Raw genomic sequence first — 23,156 nt, 5'->3', positions numbered from 1 at the left:
AAATATTATCACTTTCAACTCGTAAGTCATAATATTTATTGTGATTTATCCCAAAATAGATAATAATTCAAAAACAATCTTTAATTAATAATTTAAAAAAAAAAAAAAATTACCCCCACCTAATAAATTGGCCAAATATTAGTGTTGTTCATGACGAGTCTTATCTTATAAACCTAACTTCAACTCAAATTAATTTGAATAAATTTATTTTAAAATTAGATATACTACATTTGAAGAATAATTTTTTTGTTATATTTTTTCGGTCATTTAAGTCGGTTTGGTGTTTTATATATTTTTAAAAACAATATATTACTTTTTTTTTATTTAATTTTCTTAATATGATTTTATATTTATATTATTTTAAAATCCTATGTTTTAAAATACTTAATTTTAATTTGTTTATTTAATTCTATTGATTCAGTTATACATAATGTAAATATTGATACATTATATCAATAAACTAAGTATGTTGGTGGTAATTGCAAGGCCAATGAGACATTGCTCTAGGCTCTGAATTATTTAAGGCCTCGATTTTTTTATACTTTGTATAAAATATTGATATTGATTATCGATTTGAATTATTAGAAGATAAATGTTATTATTATGTGATATATTATTTCTTATTATTTTCATTTGCAAGATTACATAGTCGTAAATTGAATATCATCCTATCAGTTAATGCTACATTGATCTTTGTGTAAAAAAATGTTTTACATAAAACATTTTTTACACAAAGATCATCCATGAATTCACTCCACCACCATATCAATTTAATGAATAGGAAGATGTTGTAAATTGGTCAAATTTTATTGGATGTTTGTATAAAAAATATTATTTACATTAATAAAATACATAAATTAAATTCTAAAAATATTCTATACTCCACTAAAAATATTAAATTATATAAAAAGATTACATTCTATTCCAAATGAATGCATTGCTTCTAAAATGTTATTGAAATATTCGTAATTTTTGTGTTTGCTGAAAATAGTTTTTTTTTAAAAAAAAATTATAATTGATTACCCAAACTTTATTTGTTATTAATCATGTTAATGGATAAATTGAATGAATTTGTAATTTTATATATTGATGGTGAAATGTAAGAGATACTTAATTATAATACTTGTAATTATTGTTTTTGCTTATAGTAGTTTAATTTCTCTCAAATTAAATTAATTATCCAAAACTCATTTGATATTAACTGTGTTAAATGATAGATTAAATTATTATTTTTACATTGATAGTGAAATTTTATAAATACTTAACTATAATACTTTTTTTTTTGCTGAGTACTTAATTATAATACTTTGTAGTCAATAAACTCAGGAAAAAAAAATTTGTAGTCAATAAAAAATTAAAATAGATTTGATAAATTATATTAAACTAAACTTTGAGCATGAACTTTGCCGAGAACCTTAAAATTTCTACACACCACACGACTCTAAGAATAAGTTGATTTAGTCTTTATTCCATAGGTTACTTACTCCTAACCAAGTTGAGTAGTTGAGTTTAAATTTAAATAAATAATTCTATCAAAATTTTAAATCCAACAAAAATAAAAATAAATTTATTCCAATTCATTTTATGAACATCACCTACTTATTATTCTTCTAATTGTTAATGTACGGACGCGGATGACTCATGTCAAAATTTTGCTATCCAAGTGTTACGATTGTTAAGAGATCAATTTGTCTTCAATTTTATTTTGACATTTTATGATTGCAATAAATAATATAAGAGATTGAAGAACGTAATGATCCGACATTATTATTTTTTGGTGGCTTAATGATCCGAGATTCTATAACAATAACAATGGGATAACTCCATCTTTATCTATATGATCATCAATCAGTCATTAATGATATACTTTGTTTGCCTTTCGAAAAACAAAAGTCTCATGGGCAATTAACTAATTATGAAGAATTGGATTCAATTAAACTAGCATTTAATTTATGTACTGGACAGGATAATTTTTTATATAAAATTTAAAATTTAAAATTTATAATACATAAATATTATTGAATATATAAATTATATTTTATATTTATAATAAATAATTTAAATTGTGATATAAAATTATTTTTAAATTAAAACAGATATTAATATTTTTTTAGTTGCGGAGGTAATGTGTAAAATTCATTTTTTGAAATGGGATAAAAGATTGTTGATAATGCCTAACAGATAAAAGAGAGTGAGATTCTTATACTAAGATTTTAATTTATAAGATGGGAGTAAATATATTAAACATCTAAATATTCATTAGACTACCAACTAACTCTACTTTATCATGTAACTAATTTTTTTTATGATAATTATTTTTAAAATTATGATTATTTTTCATAATAATCAATATTGGATTTGAATATGATTATTTTTCCTAAAAAAATACTTGTGATCTAAAAAAAATTAATCTTTAACCTTTTTCTTTTCATTTCTCTAAAGATTTAAAGCGTATCCTAATCAACATTTAATTATTTAGGGTTTATTTTTTTGATAGATGTGGAATTTTTTTCTATAATCAATTAATTACATATTACTTTAAATATAATTTTAAAAATACTACAACAACAACAACGCCTTATCCCACTAGGTGGGGTCGGCTACATGGATCAACTCCCGCCATAATGTTCTATCAAGTACCATACATATGTAAATGTTGATTAGGATACGCTTTAAATAATTAAATGTTGATTAGGATACGCTTTAAATCTTTAGAGAAATGAAAAGAAAAAGGTTAAAGATTAATTTTTTTTAGATCACAAGTATTTTTTTAGGAAAAATAATCATATTCCAATCCAATATTAATTATTATGAACAATAATTTTTTTCTTGAAATATTTAACATAATTATATACTTAAGATTCAAACTCAAGACATCTAATTAAGTTAAAATAGTTAAAATAATTTTACATGAGTTTATTTAAGTGATTGGCGGTGGGACAAATTTAAGTCAATCTAAATCTTTTTTCTTTAGAGAAATGAAGAAAATAATAAAAAAGAAATACTAACCTAAATGATACGGAAAACAAGAGAATTATTCAAATTCAATCAACCTATAGAAAATCTTATATACATACACGTTAAGACTCATTTTGTGTTAACATTAATGTTAAAAAAATCTGCCAAAGTATATACCCATTTTCTTGTGACACTTTCTTTTTCTTCGTTGATTTACAATATTCCAATACAATGATTGCTCTTTCTCTTTGTAAAACTCATTTCTCAGAACTGAAAAAAAAAAAAAAACTCATTTCTCAGTATGAGTTTTTTTTTACACGAGACTTGCGCATACACAATTTAATGACTCAATGCAAAAGTTTTTTTTTTTTTTTTTTTACATTAAGACTAAAATAATATAAAATCATATTACCTATAGAGACCAAAAAAATTATTTAACCTTAAATTACAAGAATGAAGTGCAAATCTAAACAGTGGACATGAAATGCGTAAGTTTGAAAATAAAACCCAGGAATCCTGAAAACTTTATAAATATTTTTCATACTCTAGTTTCACAGTTGATCTTCCAGAACTCCTAAAAAAAAGTTGATCTTCCAGAAGTGCTAATTTGAATCCACAAGTGCGTAGAATGAAGCATATTAAATTTAACATATTCACAAAGTCCCATGTGGGATTGTGATTCTCCTAGTATAGACACATTTTTCTGTATGCATTTCTAGCTGAAAATGTTAATTTTTTAAACAAGATGTGTACTGCTACTTTATGCAACATGCATGAACACTGCTAACTCCTCCACACCGTCTCAAATCTCAAACATGATATAGCTTTATGACTTGGTCTATCTTAGCTCGACATACAGGGCAACCCCATTTCTTTGATTTCACCTCGTTCAAGCAAGACATGCATCCAGCAACATGGCCACAGGGTATGCATGCCCCTTCTGCTGGAGCATCTAAACATATCACGCATGATGAACCCCTTCCACCGGCATTTTTTTCTCCTTTAGGAAGCTTCTCAGCATCTGGAGATGCCATATCAACAGGGCTTAAATCAATTGATGGATACTGAATGGGACCATCTGCCAGAATCTCATTGGCGATTGGTGGAGCTGATGGATTCAAGTCCAAAGCACTAGCATTCACATGGCTTTGGAGGTGCTGAGTATTGCCATCTGGGTTAGCTTCTTGTACCAACTCACTATCACTTGTATTAGGATTTGGTGTGCCAAGAAAACCATGATTGCCTGTATTCACTGCACTGCTTGAAGAGCTTGCTTCAAAGCTTGGCTGTGTATCAGAAAAGGGTGGCCTCTCCTGCATGGCAGACTGAAGGGATGCACTGATGGCCATAGCCAACTCTGTGTCTTCTGCAACTGGTGGTGCTGTGGGTGGACCTGTAGGCACGTTATTTTGCAAGAATGCTGGACTTACCTGCAAGATCAAAAGAATAATGCATCATGCAATGATCAAGGAAATCATGCATCAAAATTCAAACGTTCATTATCTGCAATCCTCTGTTAACATTTTGGGAGTTACAAATGAACTAAGGTGGGATAAAAATAAAAATTTGCTTTTAATAATGGAAAGCAGAAAATAGAAATTGGATAGAAAAAAAATGTCCGTCAATAAATAAGGGAAATTAAAAAAAATGAAAGTGGCTGTGATAAATGCTTTGAAGATTTGAATTAACACTGATATGAAGGTCATCTGCCAGAGGAATAAACTGCACCAACATTCAGATGAAAAGGTAATCCAAATGTTTTTACCATTCTGACTAAAGTAAAGCAAAGAATGTTTGCACTTTGCACCATGTTTTTGATTCTCATAAAAATAACAAGATAGAGAAATCTTCCACGATTAATTCCATGAAGCAAATGACATTGTGATTTTCAATGAGAAAAAGATCCCTACATCTTTTAGTATCACATTTATAGAGCATCAAATACTGCGTGAGCAAATTGCAGAAAATTTAATTTGACCACTCAATAACTTTTTAAAGGATAGGTTTACATATCTCAGATCAATATTTACAAAATGATGAGGAAATTAACCAGGATCTAATACAAGATACAAGTGGGATGGCTAAAATGGAGAAAGACACTAGGGATTATTTGTGATTGCAAAATACCTACCAAGCTTAAAGACACTAGGAACTTCCAGATTCCTTATTATTGTTGGTCTTCAAATATGTCCACAGCTTTTAGCTAAAGCTTCTGTTTTTAGGATTTTCATTCGTGTAGGGGGTTATATTTCCTGATCTTTCAGGATCCTATTTGTAATATGTAGTACCTCTGGTACTTTTATTATATAATATAATTTATCTTGGCCTTTCAAAAAAAACCTACCAAGCTTAAAGGAAAATTTTATCATATTGCTACACATTCGTCTATATTATATGGTAGTGAGTGTTAAAGGGACAAGAGAAAAAGGTGAGAGTAGCAGAAATGAGACTGTTAAGATGGAAATGTGACCACAGAAGAAAGAACAAGATACGAAATGATTGTATACAATGATATATTAAGTGATTGTGCATGTACAAAGATTGCGTGGGTTTTAGTCATGTGAAAAAGGGGAGAAGGAGACCAAGAAGGACATTTGAGGAAGTTGTTAAGAGGGATCTCATGGTGAACAATATCTCTGAAGATTTGATTTTTAACCAAGTCGAATGACGTCATGTAATCCATGAATCTCACATGGTGGGATAAGACTTGGCTATTTGTGAAAAAAAAAATCCAACTAGCCAGTGAAAACATAATTTACCTATATTATCCTTAAATGTCATGTGAAAAAAGAACCCAACATCACGTTATCCCTGCCTCTTTAATCATACAATCATAGTGAGAAACTAAGATGAAGTTATCCTTAAACCCAAAATTTCAGCAACACATCATTGACATTTAAGTTATCTTAATGACTTTATTTTTCAGAAAAAAATCAATACTCCTCCTTAGGGATTAACATTTAAGTTACATATAGACAATTATCACGTACTACATTCCAAAGAAAAACTCTCAAAAAACAGAGAAGAGTGATTTTACAATTACTGTTTAAGCAATGCAAAGCTTACAATCATAATAGAATCAGTGTACATAGCATGTGACATACCTGTGGAATTCCTTTGCAAGCATTAGAAAACCATGTAAGTTGTTGCTTGTCATTCTCACTTGCAGGCCCAAGTTTAACGCGTGTTTCTATAAGCAGACAAAATATGACAATGTCAAAGCCAGTCAAGAAGAAAGCATTGTCATTATGAAAAAATCATAGTTGCCAAACTCTTCAATTACCTCCTAATCTTTATTTCCTGAGGAGTTTAAGATGTTAGGACAAAAACAAAATTAAATCTTGCAAACTCACTTTTTTTTCTCCCAAACTCATTCAAGTTCAAGTAAACTTTGCTAAAAATCAGTAAACTCCAGATTAAACAGCAAGTTTTCAAGTTAGGATTTGCTCATGGTTTGAGACTCAAAACACACAGCTTTCTTCAATTTTGTTGTGTACTTCTGTTGAGTTGCTTCTATTCAGTGAGTTGTATTGAGTTTATGCAGCTAATTTTATATTTTTTTATCTTTCATTCTTTTCCTTTTGTTCTATTTTTAGTTTATGAAGCTAATTTTATGTTTTTTTTATCCTGCATTGTTTTCTTTTAGTTTTGTTTTATTGAACAAGGAAGCACTGGACTAGTATAATATAACAGTTGGTTCCAGAATTGAGATATGTTTTTTCATTTCATTACTTTTGTTTGCTTTATTATGTTGAATATTCAATATTGATTATGGATATGCCATTTAATTATATTTGGGTACTAAGATATATTTTCTAAATGAATTTTTAAAGCATGTAAACTTCTACAAAATTAGATTCAAGTTTACTATTCCCCATGAGTTAACCCAACTTGAGTTTGACAACCTTACAGGAAAGGAGAAAGAACACAGTATAAGAGAGTACTAGTAATGCGATCAACAACTGTCACTGACGGATCAGACTGGTGAAGCTTTGGATCTTGTAAATCGGCATTCCACAGTCCAATAACGGTACGTGGTTGTGCGTCCTGCTTGTTTAATTTCATGCATTAGAAAATACATGCAAATACATCTAATGATATGGAAAGAATATTCAGAAAAGCAGTAAAGCACCAACTCTAAGTCTAATGTGATAATTTTAAGAGCAAACATATATTGTTAAAAGCATTTCAATGTTCCTATTATAGTTTTTTTGCCCACATTGTAGAAAAGTAAAATGATTTAGTATCTCGAATATCTTCACTTTAACAAAAAATAAACATGCTATCTTCTATGTGTTGTGGATGTATGGAAAAATGATTAACTATGGAATACCTGCAACCTAGAATATATGGCAAGCTCCAACTTGTAAGGCTTGGCAAGAGTACGGGAGCCAACTGGTAAAACAACCACCCAACTGAAAATAAAATTAATCAATGGTGAGCATAATCACCAGTTTTGTACAAATAAAAAGTTCACCCATAAAACAATTGAAAAAACTAATTTGCAGGTTGTGTGAATGCAAGGCCATCCATTAAGCAATAAAGCTAGAACTAGCCATAAAATAGCAAATGTGAAAGTGAACTTAGATGCTTCAACAATATGCCACATGATACTCACACTTTTTTTGATACCAACTGAGGAGCTACTACTTCTAGAAACCCAGGTCCATGAAACTCGCACAGCCAACCAGAGAACAAGCATAGATGACTCTACAAGCCAACAAATCATCATTGGAGGAACTTAGATGCTTCAGGTATCAAGATAAAGAGAAGGAATTAATGTTACATTAAAAAAGTTTTGTACCTCAATTGTACGAACAACATTGCTGTGTCCTTTGGCCCTGGCAACCTCAAGAGCAGTTAGACAATCATCATTCAAGACTAAAGGATTGGCTGCAAAGTTGATCAGTAAATCCCATATAAATAACATTCATTGGAGTTTCTACAATTCAAATGAATGAAAACAGTCACGTTTTGCATATTATAGACACTTGACCATACCTCCATGCAAAAGAAGTAACTTAACAATACTATCAAAGCCCCTTTTAGCTGCATGATGCAGTGGAGTCCCACCATGACGACCTAAACAACAGTTGAAAGTTGAAGCCAACAGATGAAGCAAAAGCAAATCGTAAATCAAGTTCATTGTTCAATTTCCATTACAATTCTTGTTCCGGAAAATTAAGGATGGCAGCAAAGACAAGCAAGACAACCATCTCAACTAAGGAATCTACAGGCCATGTAAACATCTATAACAAGACACCTCATCACCAGAAAACTCTGAGGATTATATTACTTTTACTACCAAGTATTAAGTTTTATCAAATGGCAATTTACCACAGCATTCCCGTTTCTCAGAAATTGTAATCATTTAATTCCAATTCAAATTCAAAGCAGTCAGCACCGTTTCCCAATAAGCTAATTAATTTAGTCTGAAACCATAAAAAAAAACGAAAAGAGAACAATACCAGGACGAAATGCATTGATATTGGCTCCAAGTTCTATCAAAGTTTTGGCAACATTATAAAGCCGAGGATTCATACAAGCAACAATCAAGGGGGTCTTCGCATCTTTGTCCCTCCACTGCATCAAAGATCAACACAATCAACAAAAATATGCAACCGATCCAAACCCAGAATCATCATTCCCTTAACCACCACAATAACAATAATAAAAATTAACATTTTGTACGGAAATTTTGGCACAGTTCCACTACCTCTAGGCCTGCACCTTCTCTGTGAAGGGTTTTGATTCCTTCGGCGTTCCCATAACTGACTTGCTGATAGAGCAACTCGTCTTTGGATTGCCCTTGCCCCATCGGAATTCAGAAGCAAATTAGATTTTTTTTTTCTCTTTCTTTTGAGTTTATTTATAGATTTCGCAGAAAATATGAAACGGGTATTCTGGTATAAGGGGAAGGAAAATTGGGCCTGAATTAAATCAGAATTTTTTCCAGGAAAATTACAAACTTTCCTGGAAAATGTATAAAGCGGTGTAAGGTAACAGAGATAGTGATCAAATATGAATATGATAATGGATTATGGAGGAAGAAGAAGAAGAGAAAAAAAATACTATTGGGAAATGTGTGGGGGCTAAAAGTGTAAATAACCAAATAATAACATTTTATTTATTTATATTGCAAAACCAACCAAGCGCGTTAACGTAGTAGTGATAGTGATTGTTTTCTTAGGAAAGAAGGAATAGACGCTATGTGTGAAGCTGCAAAACCAACAAAGCGTGCGTAGATATGCACTGAACTGAATTCATGAAAGAATTAGGAATGACAACGCGGGACATAAATTTGGCGGGACGTGGGTGGATTTTTCAACCACCAGCTTGCCACAGGGGCCGGACGGATTAGTTTGTCGCTCCCCTTCTATTTTTATATTTTTAAAAATATGTAAAAAAATCACCAAAGATACTATAGCCTCTATATGTAAAAATTATATTGTATCTTACAATTCATAGTATAAAAAGGATTCATACTTAATAATGCATTAACTTGGATGAATCCGGAAATAACTTTCAACCACCTAGCGCAACCACATATGACCAGATATGAAGACAGAGAGTAGCTTATACCAATTCTTCCCACAAATGGGTTACAAGAATTACTTTTATATAGAGAGAATTATTGTTTGTTTTTTATTGGAATGCACAAAGGTTGACATAATTATATAAATTTATATTTAATGAATCTATTATATGTTCTAAGGCAAATAGAATTTATCTTCATTTATAAAAAATATAAGTTCTTTAATTTTTTTTGTCCAATCTATTTCTTTTTTCTTTTATTTTCCTCTTACGTCCTTGATGGATAATTAGATAAAAAAACTCTTATGGTAGAGATACAACCCTTTATTTTTTATTAACAAACTTTTATCAAATTAGTTATCAGAAGTTTATTAACTTTTTATATTTGTCAATAAGTCCTCATATTTTATTAAATTAATTTAGGCCCTTAATTCACATGAGTCACATTATCATGTTATTTAATATTATTTCTAACAATGTAATCAACTAAATTTTTGTGATTTTAATTTTTAACTTCGTCACTCCTTATGCCAAAGATCATTGTTAATAATACTATTTTTTTTGCTAATATATAAGGCACTTCGGTATTTACTTAAAAACATCAATATTATACATATGTTCTAAGACTTTTTTAAATTTTTTTAAAATCATAAGGTGGACTAACCCACCAACCCACGTATAAGGGGTAGAGGCCAAGGTGTCTAGCCCACCCTAACTAAACGGGCTAGCTTCCCTAGTCCTATTTTTGGTAGGCTGATGGCGGGACGGGCCAAAATGGGATGGATTGGCTAGTATTGTCACCACTACAAAGAATACTTCAACCTACTTTGATGGAAAGTTTAAATATGTTTTTAAATTTTTATAAATATATTTTTTGTCTAGTTTTATAATTTTTTTTTCATATTTTTAGGAGTTTAATCATAATGTACTGAATATTGGTAATATAAACATAATCACAAATCATCATTGGTATATATTTTAATACAATTTTATAAAAATTAACAAATTTACCAATATCACACATGATGATTTTTTTCTCATGTTTTAATGTTCTTTTCTATTTTTTTTCCCATTAATTTTAGTTAGTTAAGTGTCAGGTGGGCAGTTAGTTAAGTGTCAGGTGGGCAACAAAATAAAAAAATTAATTAAGATAATTAAAGTAATGAAAAATATTTTAAATTAGTTTGAAGAAAAATAATGCTTAATAATTATGTAAAATAATTTTATATGACTTTTAAAATAATTATTATAAAAATTAATAAATTTATCATATATTATAATTTATGATCAAATGATATTATAAAATTATTTTATATTATTAATACATATTCATTAAAATTTAATATTTATCATTCATGATACTATCCAATGATCAACATTTAATATTTCCATCGTGATTTGATCTTTCTTTTTACGTTTTCGTTTTCAATTTTTAACTTTTTGCATAAGAGACCTCTTGTGCAAAGCAATATAGAGAGCTATTTTTATTTGCTGAATTATATACAGAGCTATTAGTCATTACGGGGAGATATATTTGTGTGCATTTATCTTTTTCTTTTTTTTTCCTCCTCATTTTAACATTGTTATGCAAACATATCATCTGTGTTGCTATTTTTTTGGGTAGAATTTTACTATCAGCCTTCTTTTAACTCTTATTTATAATTTATCTTTTTGGTATGATGGGATGCAGAGAAAAACTTGGTAGAATATTATTACATAATAGATTATTTTAAAAAATTATCTCTCTCGATCTCAACAGAAACTAAACAAAAACCAGTAAAGTTAGATGGACTTATAAAATGACAAGTATATATAAAAAAAAATTATTTGACTTTTTTGATAAACAATTTTTTTAATAGTTTTTTGTATTTTTTGAAATATTATTTTTAAAATACTAGCTTCTAACTTCTAATTTTTTATATTTTTTTTATTCTTAAATATTTATTAGATTTTATTTTTGATCTTTTTTACTTGGTAAAATTTTATTATTTTTATCTTTTTTGTAACTTTATATTTTTTAATTATTTTAACAGATAATTTTATCAAACAATTATGATTCAATAAAATAATTTTTAGCTTTTAATTATTAATTAATTTTTCATGTTTCAATTAACTTTTCAAAGTAATTTTCTCAAACATTTTAACAACTCTACTCTTCTCAAACATTTTAACAACTCTACTCTGCCAATACGCTAGGATAATAAAAAGGTATAACTCTATTCTTGCCTTAGCTTATAGGCAACCAAACCAACACACAAGTGATAACTCAACGAGATTATATTCATACCGTACAATTTGTGGTTATCGTTTTGGAAGCAAAGTGGAAACAAGTGGCTGCTAATTATCCCATGTAACTGACTGTCAAACACAACCTAACTATACTGTTTACAAATCTGAGGGAGAAAATTTGAAGTTATATCTTAAAAAAGAAGTTGAAAACTTAAAGTTCATGCCGGCACTTCCCTCCCATATGGTGGGGTTCACAGAAGTGAGCTTTCCTTATAAACTTAGCACACAAGGTTGCTTCTGCGCTGTCTATTATGCCGAAAGTGACATACTTGCCCTAAAAATTTGAATTTTATTTGAATACATTTCAACTTGTACCTATCTTTCTTGACCAATATCTCTGAATATTTGATTTTGTTTGGAATTACTAAAGTTAGAATTGATTTAATTTGATTTTATTTAAAATTTAATTGTGCAACATAACTACATAAGGTTTTAAATTGATTGATTAACCAACTTTCATGTTTAAAACACTTAATAAATAAATCTAAAGTATATCAAAAGTTGTTGAAATAAGTGATTTAGTGACATGATCATGTTGGAGGTATTTTATCTCAAAATAGGCCTATCAGATGGGAGAAAAATTAATTATATATCAAATAAGAAGCTTCAAATACTTTCCAATTACAAAATAAATAAAAAGTATGTTTTCAATAAATTAATAAAAAAATCTTAACCTTAGTTAGAATAGGTAAAATTGTCAGTTTATTAAAACAAAAATAAAATCAAAACAAAATTTAGTGAATTTCCAAATACACAAACATTTAAATTAAGATTATTTCTAAATAAAATGAATTCATATTTTCTTTTAAACTTCTCAAATGAATAAAAGAAACATATAACAGACTATTCCACATTGGATGCAATATAGAAATCAAACAAATGGTACTTGAGTCATTGTTTTGACTAATGATGTGGCAATGTGACAGCACACCACAAAGATAATGGAGAGACTTGAGTGGAAAGAAATTACATAAAATGCTGTGCATCAAAACTCCCTTCACCATAAGAACAATTTCTTAGTTCTAACTCTCCCACCTGTTTTAGACAACCTTGTTCCAATCCCTTCTTTCCAACCAAAAGTTCTTTGTTGGGATTGATGTCTCGTCTGAGGCTAGGAAAGAAGCTCCAACCTGCTAAGAAGGCTTGGAAGAGCTTCTTCAACAAAGTGCAATCAAAAGTCCAAAAACTCAACATTCCCAAAGCCATCAAAGCCACCTTCAAACGCCTCCTTGCCTCCTTGCACTCCCTTCATCACCTCATACCCTCAAGAGCTCGTCATCGTCGCTCTCTCGCTTCGAATAATTACCATGTTCATAGCAAGAAGAACATATCTGTCATAAGCATAGATGATCTCTTTACTGAGCCTGCTTCTTCTTCTTCTTCTTCTTCTTCTGTGATGAATGTGCATGCACATGCACATCATGGGGAAACAAGCAGAAGCAAAGAGGTGAAAAAGGATTTGGCAGAAGGGAGCAGTGATATGAACACTATAGAGGATGCATGGAAGGCTTTGGTTGCTAAGTCACCTCAACTGCAGGTAGATCAGAAGGCAGAGGAATTCATTTCCAAGTTTCGTCAAGATATGAGGCTTCAGAAAGAGAGGTCTTTGCTTGAATTTCAGGAGATGCTAGCCCGAGGTTCCTGAAATTTATTTTTGTTATTCATAGTGACCTATGGAGCATGGTTGTTTGGATTTTTCTTTTGAGGTAGTCAGTTGAAGTGGATTTTGCCAAAAACTGTGGCAGGATATATATCTATTCTTTAGGCTTTTCCTAAGGGATTATTTTCCCTCTTTACATTGTTTTTATTCTTCATTCTCATGTATGCATATCTCATCAAGTGTGTATTAACATGTATCTGATAACATGTAGAAAGCTCAATGTAGTTGCAGGACCTTCTTTCAAGTGTCAAAAGATAAGGCTTTCCTTTCCCGTGTTATCTGTAGCTAAAAAGGCCTAAAAATTAGGACTAAGTGTTTGCTAAAAGGGGTCTTACTTTTTTGGTGGGAAATTGTTTTCTAAATAGAAAGGGGAATTAGCAATAACAATTGTAGCGTTGAGCAGAATTGGTGATTATCAATTATGTAATTTTCATTTTGTAAATTTCTTGAGTTATGCCCAAGAAGAAAATATTATTGATTTCTTGGTCTTAAATTCATAGTTTTCTTCCCCTGTGCGAATATTTAAAAGGAGTGCTGGTTTTTGATGCATAGTAAGAGGTATCGTATATGCTGATTTCGGGGGAGATGTTAATTTTGTTAAAAGGCCAACGTGAAGCTTCAAATTTATATCCTTATTATGCCATTGAGAAGCTGAAATACCGTTATGAACGTTCCAAGGTAAGTTGTTTCCAATATTATGTCATTGAGAAATTATAGCTTTCCAGACATGAGAGGCATTGTTAGAATTTCTAATGACTGATATAGTTTGGTCATTTATCATGCTTCATCATGTAACACTGATCAACCCACCTTGCTCCTTGTGTTTGCATATCATATCCCAAGAAATAAGATGAATTTTACGGCTATTTCCTGTACTGATGATTGATGCATGTTATACAATAAACATTCTGAGACCTTGTTGCATGCCCTGCGTGATTGTAAGTGGGCAAAACAGGTTTAGTGTCATTTTAATATGCATGAAAATTCAGATTTCTTCCAAAATGATGTTCTTGATTGGCTGAGTAGAAACTTGCGAAATACCATATGTACTGATAGTTCACATTGAAATGTTGTTTTCGATGCGGTTTAAACAAAATTTGGTGGAGGAGGAATGAGATGATTTTTCGGAAAAAATGGGTAACCATGGAGGAAATTGCTGCTGATGTCAAGGCTCTTCTTCATGAAATTCAAAGAAGCAAGGAAGTCCAAAAATTTGCTTCTCAATGATGAGACAATGATTGATCATGATAAGTCTAGAAAGTGGAAGAAGCCTAGTCAGACATTCTTTAAACTTAATTGTGATGGATCATATTACCAAGGCACAACGGTTGCGTCTTGCAGAGTTATGGGCCATTTTTTATGGACAATTCCAACAATGTTATTATAAACACATTATTAGAGAAGCCAACATCTTGGCTGTTTCCTTTTCAAAGCATGGTTTATGTGTAACTTATTCTTGCGTTTTTAGTGTTATTCCTGAGTTTACTGTAAACTTTCTTTTGAAAGATGTAAATTCCCTTCATGAGTATTAATCCATTAGTGTCTTAGGCTTTTGCCAAGACAATTTAGCAAAAAAATATATAAGAAAAACTGTTTTGTTCTATGGATGATGCACGTGATAGTTCATTCTTTTCAAGTAAATGCAATCAATTTCTTTTTTATTTATTTTATTCTTCTTTATTAAATACAATTAATTCGAATATTTATTTTAACTATTTTATTCTTCTTCATTAAATTTAATTAATTTGAATATTCATTTTAATTATTTCATTCTTCTCCATTAAAATCAAAATTATGCATAATAATTACTGAATTGTCTAGGACAGCCAAACCCACCCCACCTCACAAAAACAAGGATGCATATACCAGAACGCTATTGTTCTCTAGGACATTCAGCAAGGAAAATTCGTGATTCCTCTAATATCAAACCCCACCTCAAAACATAGAGAGTATATACCAGAACCTAACACATCATTGTTTAACCACATATAACCACCCACCAAGTGTTTGATCATAAGTGTAAGAAAACCAAAACAGAGCCACATTTCTCCTCACGTCTTACTTCCCACTCCAACATAACTCAGCATCATCAGCAAAACCTCTAAACAAGTATCAAACCATTCTCATTCTTCACAATAACCTCACTTCGATTGATAGGATTCCCGAAGCTTTAAAACTCCACCTTACAAGTTACAACAGACCAAGACACACCCTCGGATTCAGGAACCAGCCCGATAAGGGATGCGAGGTACCCCAATATATATACATATAAATATAAATATTTAATTCTATAGGATCGTATCAACTCATATTCATTCATTCTACATAATTCAATTAATTAATGCAAATTTATATTTATTCTATTTTCAATAGAATCTTAAATTAATTATAATATATTATTCTATTATAAAGTTATTATATACTATATTTATTATATTTTATTCTATTTTTGAGTTATTCTGATTATTGAGTGTAACTAAATCAATTGATTTTTAAATCAATCTAATATAAGATTATTCAGATATTTTCCAAATGCATTAACTTTTATTTAAGATTATTTCAAAATGAAATCAATTCATATTTTAAGCTTCCAAAATGAATTAAAAAACCATACATAAAAAAATCAATTTTCTTCTTTTGATTAGTTATTCCAAACAGACTCCATGTTCCACATTCGATGCAGTAGAAATTAATGGAGATGATTGAGAAGAAATAAATCATATAAAGAACAGTGTGCATAAAAACCTCCTTCACCTTGTTCCAATCCCTTGTTTTTCTCTCATCATCTTCTTTCCAACTATAAGTTTTTTTTGTTGTTGTTGTTGTTGGGATATGGCTCGTCTAAGGCTAGGAAAGAAGTTTGATCCTGCCAAGAAGACTTGGAAGAGAATCTCCAACAAAGTGCAATCAAAAGTTCACAAACTCTACATTCCGAAAGCCATAGAAGCCACCTTCAAACGCCTCATCACCATCTTGCACACCCTTCCTCACCTCATTCCCTCAAGGGATCGTCGCTCTCTCTCTTCGAAGAAGAACATATCTTCCGTACGCATAGATAACCTCTTTTGTCATGAGCCTTCTTGTTCTTGTTCTTCTTCTGTGATGAATGTGCATGCACATGCACATCAAGAGGAAAGAAGCAGAGGCAAAGAGGTGATGATTGACAATGGTATCATGGATACTATAGAGGATGCATGGAAGGCTTTGGTTGCTAAGACAAACGAGATGCAGGTGGATCAGAAGGCAGAGGAATTCATTTCCAAGTTCCGTGAAGAAATGAGGCTTCAGAAAGAGAGGTCTTTGCAGGAATTTATGGAAATGCTAGCCCGAGGTTGCTGATCACATTATTATTATTATTATTCTGTGTTACATTACATAGTACAAGAACATATATGCTTCTTTTTGGATTTGCTTTTCTTGCATTGTTCTTCGTTTTGGCTTCTGTTTGAAGTGGATTTTGCCAAAAGAAAACTGTGGCAGGATATATATCTATATATTCTTTAGGCTTTCCTAAGGGATTGTTTTTAATATATCTTATTACATTGTTTGTTTTTATTCTTCATTCTGATGTATATGTATATCATATAGTGTGCCTTGACATGTAAATAGTTTGTATTATCTTTTGATCTTTTTATAAGAAATAAAATTGCTATCACTTGTTTTTTATAAGAAGAATTAGAGATAGACTTTTTAATTTAATATCATTTCTGATTCTTGTTATAAAAATGAAGTGATAACAATTTTATTTCTTATAAAAAAACAAGAGATAATACAAACTATTTATTAGATACATGTTAAGGTACACTATATGAAACTTACATGATTATAAGAATCATGTAAATACCATTTCTGTTTCTTTTTATATTCATGTAAATATATTAATGGAAGAGTAAATAATTCAAATCAAGATTAATATTTTATAACGTAAAAAAGGGTAATCCAATATATTAATTACTATTATTATGAAAACCATGTAAAATAAATTAAAGGTATATTATATATTAATTAGTGGAGAATAAATAATTTAAATTAACTGTTTTTGGCACAAAAAAAATTAGATGAGTTGAATATGGAGACCTAATCGGCAATTTAAATAAGCTTTAATGATATTTACATAACTTATTATTAATGTTTAAAATTCAATTCTTATAATTGGCATAATATTCATTATATCAGATTATAAAATATAATTAATTTAAAATAAAATGATATGCAAATTAGTTGAAAATAGCATTAAGAATATCGGTCTTTAATAAAAAGTAGATTAAGACAGTAAATAATAATTTAGCATATTAATTATTATTTCTGAGGTCTGAAAAATACAATTAATTTTTCTAAAGGAAAAAATGTAATTGATTTCAAAAAATGATATCTAATTTAAATTGTTAAAATAATTATTTAAAGTAGCGCATAAGAATCATATGCTGGATTTTACATGATTTGAATTAATATTCATAATTAATATTAAAGTTCCTTCGCGGAAATTTTAACTAATTTGATTGTTATTGGTATTATTCATTAATTGTTGTCTACATTTATTCATATCTCTTTTGTTAAATATATTGGGATTATTTTACCATTTTATTTAATATTTATAAAATTGAATTAAAATCTTACAAGAAATAAAATTAAAAAAAATACAAACTTACAACTACTAAGTTGATATTTAAGCTTAATTGTATTTACAATCCTCTCATATTGTGTGTATATTACTATTTTTTTAGAATTGTGAATATGCTACTAAAGTGAACATTTTTTTATAATTGCTGCTAAAGTGAACATATTTGATAGTTTTATTTTTATTTCAATTTAATATAGATCTATGTTTACTTTCACTACTTAAACAATTTCTTAAAACACGCGCGGTCATAAATCAAATCATTATATATAAAGAGGCATTTGACAAGAGATAAATTTTGTTATACTCAAAATTGATAAATACTAGAAATCATATTTTCTGAAAATAAATAAAACTTATTTAATTAATCATTAAAAAAATTAGATAAGATTTTAATAATCAAAGAATTATATGATATTTTTATTAATAATTTTAATTATTTATCATATTAAATAATTTAATAAAAACATGATATTTTTATTATGATAAAACAAAAATTAAACTTTGAAAAGAAGAATTCTTACCCATCCAAGGGAATGTTTTTTAAAAAATATAGATATAAGTTAAAAATTATTGTCATGAATAATAATTTCACCACAATATATTCTTAAAAATACTTATAAAACATGACACTAAAAGTTTTAAAGTTACGATTTCTTGAAAAGTAAAAATTTCTTCCCTGCCAAGTCTATCCAAATTTTTTTATATGTTATCATATACAAATTAAAAGAATTCTTTCTAAAAAACCTAGCCGGGTATGGGTCATGGGTGTGGGTCGGGTCATGGTTTGGGTCCGGGTCAGGGTCCAGGGTTTCTATAAGAACAGGGTCAGGAGGATCCTCTTCCTCTGCAAGCAGAAGAAATATACTAGAGGTACAGCGGTGGCCTCTATGGTATTTCTCGTCACAGCTAAAACAGAGGTCGCGCTCGCGGCGAGAGGCAATCTCCTCGAAGGTTAGTCGTTTAAAGGGTAGAGGGGGTAGTGGTGGGCGAGAAGAGAGTGTGGGGGTCGCAGGGGCGGGGAGAGAAGAGTCTGAGGGGGGTTCACGGAGAGTGGGGGTGGAGTTGGGCAACGCCGGAAAAAGGACGGGGGTGGGCGAGAGTCTTGGAGTTTTTCCTCCTAAAGGCAGGCAAGGCCCGCGGCCTGGGAAAGAGTCAAAGGTTGATGGGCCTGTACCTCATGGCAAATCTCCGGAGTGAGGCCGGAGACGGAGCAGCTGAGGAGGAACGGTGCCGAAAGTCCCACGATGTGGTTTGCGAGGTCTTCAAATTCGGAAAGGTATGTGGCTACTGTTCCCTTCTGCGTGAGCTTGAAGAGGGCCCCTGTTGGGTCCTCGTATTGAGATGGCGCAAATCTGGTATGGAGTGCCTGTAAAAACCCTGACCACGAGGTGAAGGTCATCCACTGGAACTAGGCTAGTGCGTGCCCCTCCATGTAGAAGGAGGCAATTGTCAAACGGTCATGTTCAGGAGTGCCATGATACTCGAAGAACTGACTAATTTTGAAAATCCAGCCCAAAGGGTCTGTGCCGTCAAAGCGAGGCACATCTAACTTGATTCGGTGGTTTTGTGCAGGGTTAGGAATGGTGCGAGGGACGAAGGGGGGTTGGTCAGGGAAGGGGAAACATGGTGAATGAGGTCGTCGATTTTTTGGGTAAGTGATAATTGTTGGTTGGTGAGGCAGATAAGGAGCTGTTCAAGTTTGTCCAAAGACGAAGGACTGACAAGGTCAGGCATGGCAGAGAACTAAGAATCTAGTTTCGAGGACCAGAGAACCTCCCAAAGAAGAAAAGTAAGGAAAAATGGAAATTTCATTCATATCTTTGCTTGTTTATTACAATTGTATTTATAGTAATCCTAGTAACAGAATTTGTCAATGGGTGCCTAAGGAAATACAATTCTGTTATGCTTGCCTTTGAGGACCCGACAAGTATCAAGCAAAGGAAATTTTGTTGATGATTCTGCTATGGAAATACCCACCCTTCAGACAAAGTCCTTGAGGTAAGTGGACTTCTTCACTGCTCTTTTGGTTTTCTTTTCTTTGCTTCCTGTACCTGTTGTGGCTGTTGTTGCTACCCCTTGAATGGTTTCATAGTTGTTGCCTCTGACTCAACTTGATTCATGTCTTCTTCTTCCCTCTTATCACTCCACGACCCTAGGAAAGGCACCTTGTCCTCAAGGTGATAAGCTTGTTGCAGCTGAGTCCAATCCTTCCAAGAGGTGTCATCTGGTGATAGCGCGTGTCATTGCACTAGCACTTCCCAAGCTTCATTGCTTCGACGATAGTCCAGGATTGTCATCGGAGTGATCACAGGTTGATGGTTCACGAATTGATCCGGCAATGTGACTGCCCTATTATCTAAACTTCCACGAAATGGTTTCAACATCAAACAGTGAAATACAGAGTGAATCTTAGCTTCATTAGGTAGCTCTAGGCGGGTAAGCCACCTTGCCTATGCGTGCAAGTATCTTGAATGGTCCATAAAATCACTTAGGCAATTTTTCCGAGAAAGACTGAGACCCTTTAGCCGTGGTTTGTCGGTGAGGCCGCAATTTCAGTAGAACCCAGTCCCCTGGCTGGTAGGATACATCACGCGACGGTGAGTGTCTGCCTTTGTCTGCCTGCTCCTTCATTGCCATCTGAGCCTTGATCAATTTCTTTCGAATAAATTGGAACGTTTCCTCTCTGACAACCTTGGTAGTGCGAGGGACAGGCCATTGGAGAATTGCAGCTACTTTCAATGGTAATGGTTCCACCCCTAGATATGAGACCAGGTGTCCTAAGTATTCGACCAGACAGATGGCAATGAAGGAGCAGGCAGACACTCACCGTCGTGATGTATCCTACCAGCCAGGGGACTGGGTTCTACTGGGTTCTACTGAAACTGCGGCCTCACCGACAAACCACGGCTAAAGGGTCTCAGTCTTTCTCGGGAAAATTGGCTAAGCGATTTTATGGACCATTCAAGATACTTGCACGCATAGGCAAGGTGGCTTACCGCCTGGAGCTACCTAATGAAGCTAAGATTCACTCTATATTATTACACTGTTCGATGTTGAAACCATTTCGTGGAAGTTCAGATAACAGGGCAGTCGCATTGCCGGACCAATTCGTGAACCATCAACCTTTCCTAGGGCCGTGGAGTGATAAGAGGGAAGAAGAAGACATGAATCAAGTTGAGTCAGAGGCAGCAACTAATGAAACCATTCAAGGGGTAGCAACAACAGCCACAACCCACTTACCTCAAGGACTTTGTCTGAAGGGTGGGTATTTGGGTATTTCCATAGCAGAATCATCAACAGAATTATTTCCTTTGCTTGATACTTGTCGGGTCCCTCAAGAGACAAGCATAACAGAATTGTATTTCCTTAGGCACCAATTGACAAATTCTGTTACTAGGATTACTATAAATACAATTGTAATAAACAAGCAAAGATATGAATGAAATTTTCATTTTTCCTTACTTTTCTTCTTTGGGAGGTTCTCTGGTCCTCGAAACCAGATTCTTAGTTCTCTGAGCGTACCATCCTCCCTAGATTTGAAAGTTGCTGCAACATTCAGGTGTTTATCAAGCATGCTTATTTTATTAAGCACCATCAAATCCCATGCAAGGTATATACTTGAGATCAGAATCATCTGATGCCTTCAACAATGTATATTTTTAACATCAAACAACAGAAATCGCACACTCTACATTCCAGGAATATAATTTTAACCAAAGTATTTTAATTTGCCCCACCCAGTCCACAATTAAATTATCTAACGGTTCACAATTATTAAGTATTTAAGAAGATGAGATCAAATAAATCAATTGTGGACTATCCAACACTGAGTTAAAGTATTTCTCACAGTTACTCATAAAATAATGGAAGATAAATCATTCACTGCAGGGTTGTTCCCATCAAATGCTAAGCCATTTTCTGGGTAAACCACTTCGCGCCATTTAGTGAAAACAATATTCACAGAAATCTGAAGCATCAAAGTAAACACACACAAAAAAAAAAAGAACGAATAAAATTTGAAAAGAAAGTACCTGATGCAGTTGCCATGTCTGATGATTACAGAATGCGAGAATGGCAGGAACGTTGTGACAATGATAACTAATGGACGCTTTGGAACATTCCACAATGTTCCGCAGACATTATTCAAAGGCACTTGCTATTTACACTCCCCTTTGTTGCTAAGAACACCCCATTCCCATATTTCCAAAAATATATTTTCAAGATGAGGAGGGATCAACTTATTTTAAAACTAATTACTCATTATAATAATTGGATTTCAATAAAAATAAATTATGAGGATGAGGAGGGACTATTTTATAGTTACTTTTAGAGTAAGTTGATCATTTTTCTTTCAGAATAGGTATATCTTATTCTGAAAAGAAATTTCCATGAAGGAAAAGGATTCCAAGGATGTATTGCTTTAGGGAAAAAGAGTATAATTGGTAATTAAGATGTAAAAAGGGGAATGGAGATGTACTTAGCAAAACTGTGGTCTATAGACAGCAAGTGCCTTATTCAAATACGAATTAGGAAAGTAGGCCCTGGGTTTTGAATTTTCCTTCTGTGCGGTGATTTTAATTACGAGTTAATTATGTTTTCAAGTTTTCTCTTTTAATTCTTAAGCAAAAGTTTTGTTAGTTTTAGTTCCTAAATTTTTATTTTATTAATGTTTTTGGTCTTATAGTTAAATAGCACCGTTAATTGATGAGATGATGTTAATTTTATCGCAATTAGTGACAATTTATTTTTTCATGGTTAAAAATTGTCATATAAAATGTCTTTTGTTAAAATGAATCAAACAATTTTTCACGGCTAAAATTCTTCAAAAAAATTGTTTTTGCCTTTTCTAATTTTTGTCTATCGTTTGTGTTGCAATGAACAGAACGATTGGTGTCATCACGAAGTTATGGTGTTGTATTGTTTTAAATGTGTGAATTTGTGTTGTTGGAACTGAATTTGATTTTGATTAGAATTCGTGTCTACTTTCTTTTTTTGGGATCTGATCTGGTTTTGAATTTGAATTGAGTATGCATTGATTGACAGAAGAAAGGGGTAAAACCAAAAAAGGCATAAGCAATTTTGGGGGGTTTAGTC

General features: G+C 31.7%; 3 protein-coding genes across 3 annotated transcripts; 2 read left to right on the top strand and 1 right to left on the bottom strand.

The window, feature by feature from the left end:
• Window positions 1–3,451: 3,451 nt before the first annotated feature.
• Window positions 3,452–9,041, bottom strand: LOC114370850 (putative E3 ubiquitin-protein ligase XBAT34). Its single transcript, XM_028328244.1, has 9 exons — window positions 8,675–9,041; window positions 8,427–8,541; window positions 7,960–8,040; window positions 7,763–7,851; window positions 7,577–7,668; window positions 7,292–7,373; window positions 6,903–7,005; window positions 6,063–6,148; window positions 3,452–4,388 (listed from the first exon to the last, which is right to left on the bottom strand). Exons 1-9 carry the CDS (start codon window positions 8,774–8,776, stop codon window positions 3,768–3,770), a joined length of 1,371 nt encoding a protein of 456 aa, XP_028184045.1. The 5' UTR covers window positions 8,777–9,041; the 3' UTR covers window positions 3,452–3,767.
• A 3,716-nt stretch (window positions 9,042–12,757) lies between these two features.
• On the top strand, window positions 12,758–13,934 carry LOC114370362. Its single transcript, XM_028327678.1, has one exon. It carries the CDS (start codon window positions 12,878–12,880, stop codon window positions 13,424–13,426), a length of 549 nt encoding a protein of 182 aa, XP_028183479.1. The 5' UTR covers window positions 12,758–12,877; the 3' UTR covers window positions 13,427–13,934.
• A 2,153-nt stretch (window positions 13,935–16,087) lies between these two features.
• On the top strand, window positions 16,088–16,780 carry LOC114371782. Its single transcript, XM_028329122.1, has one exon. The coding sequence runs from the start codon at window positions 16,274–16,276 to the stop codon at window positions 16,778–16,780; it is 507 nt and encodes a 168-aa protein (XP_028184923.1). The 5' UTR covers window positions 16,088–16,273.
• The last annotated feature ends 6,376 nt before the right edge of the window (window positions 16,781–23,156 follow it).

Source organism: Glycine soja, chromosome 10, assembly GCF_004193775.1.
Source record: "Glycine soja cultivar W05 chromosome 10, ASM419377v2, whole genome shotgun sequence".
NCBI lineage: Eukaryota > Viridiplantae > Streptophyta > Magnoliopsida > Fabales > Fabaceae > Glycine > Glycine soja.
This window is presented reverse-complemented; position numbering and strand designations above follow the sequence as displayed.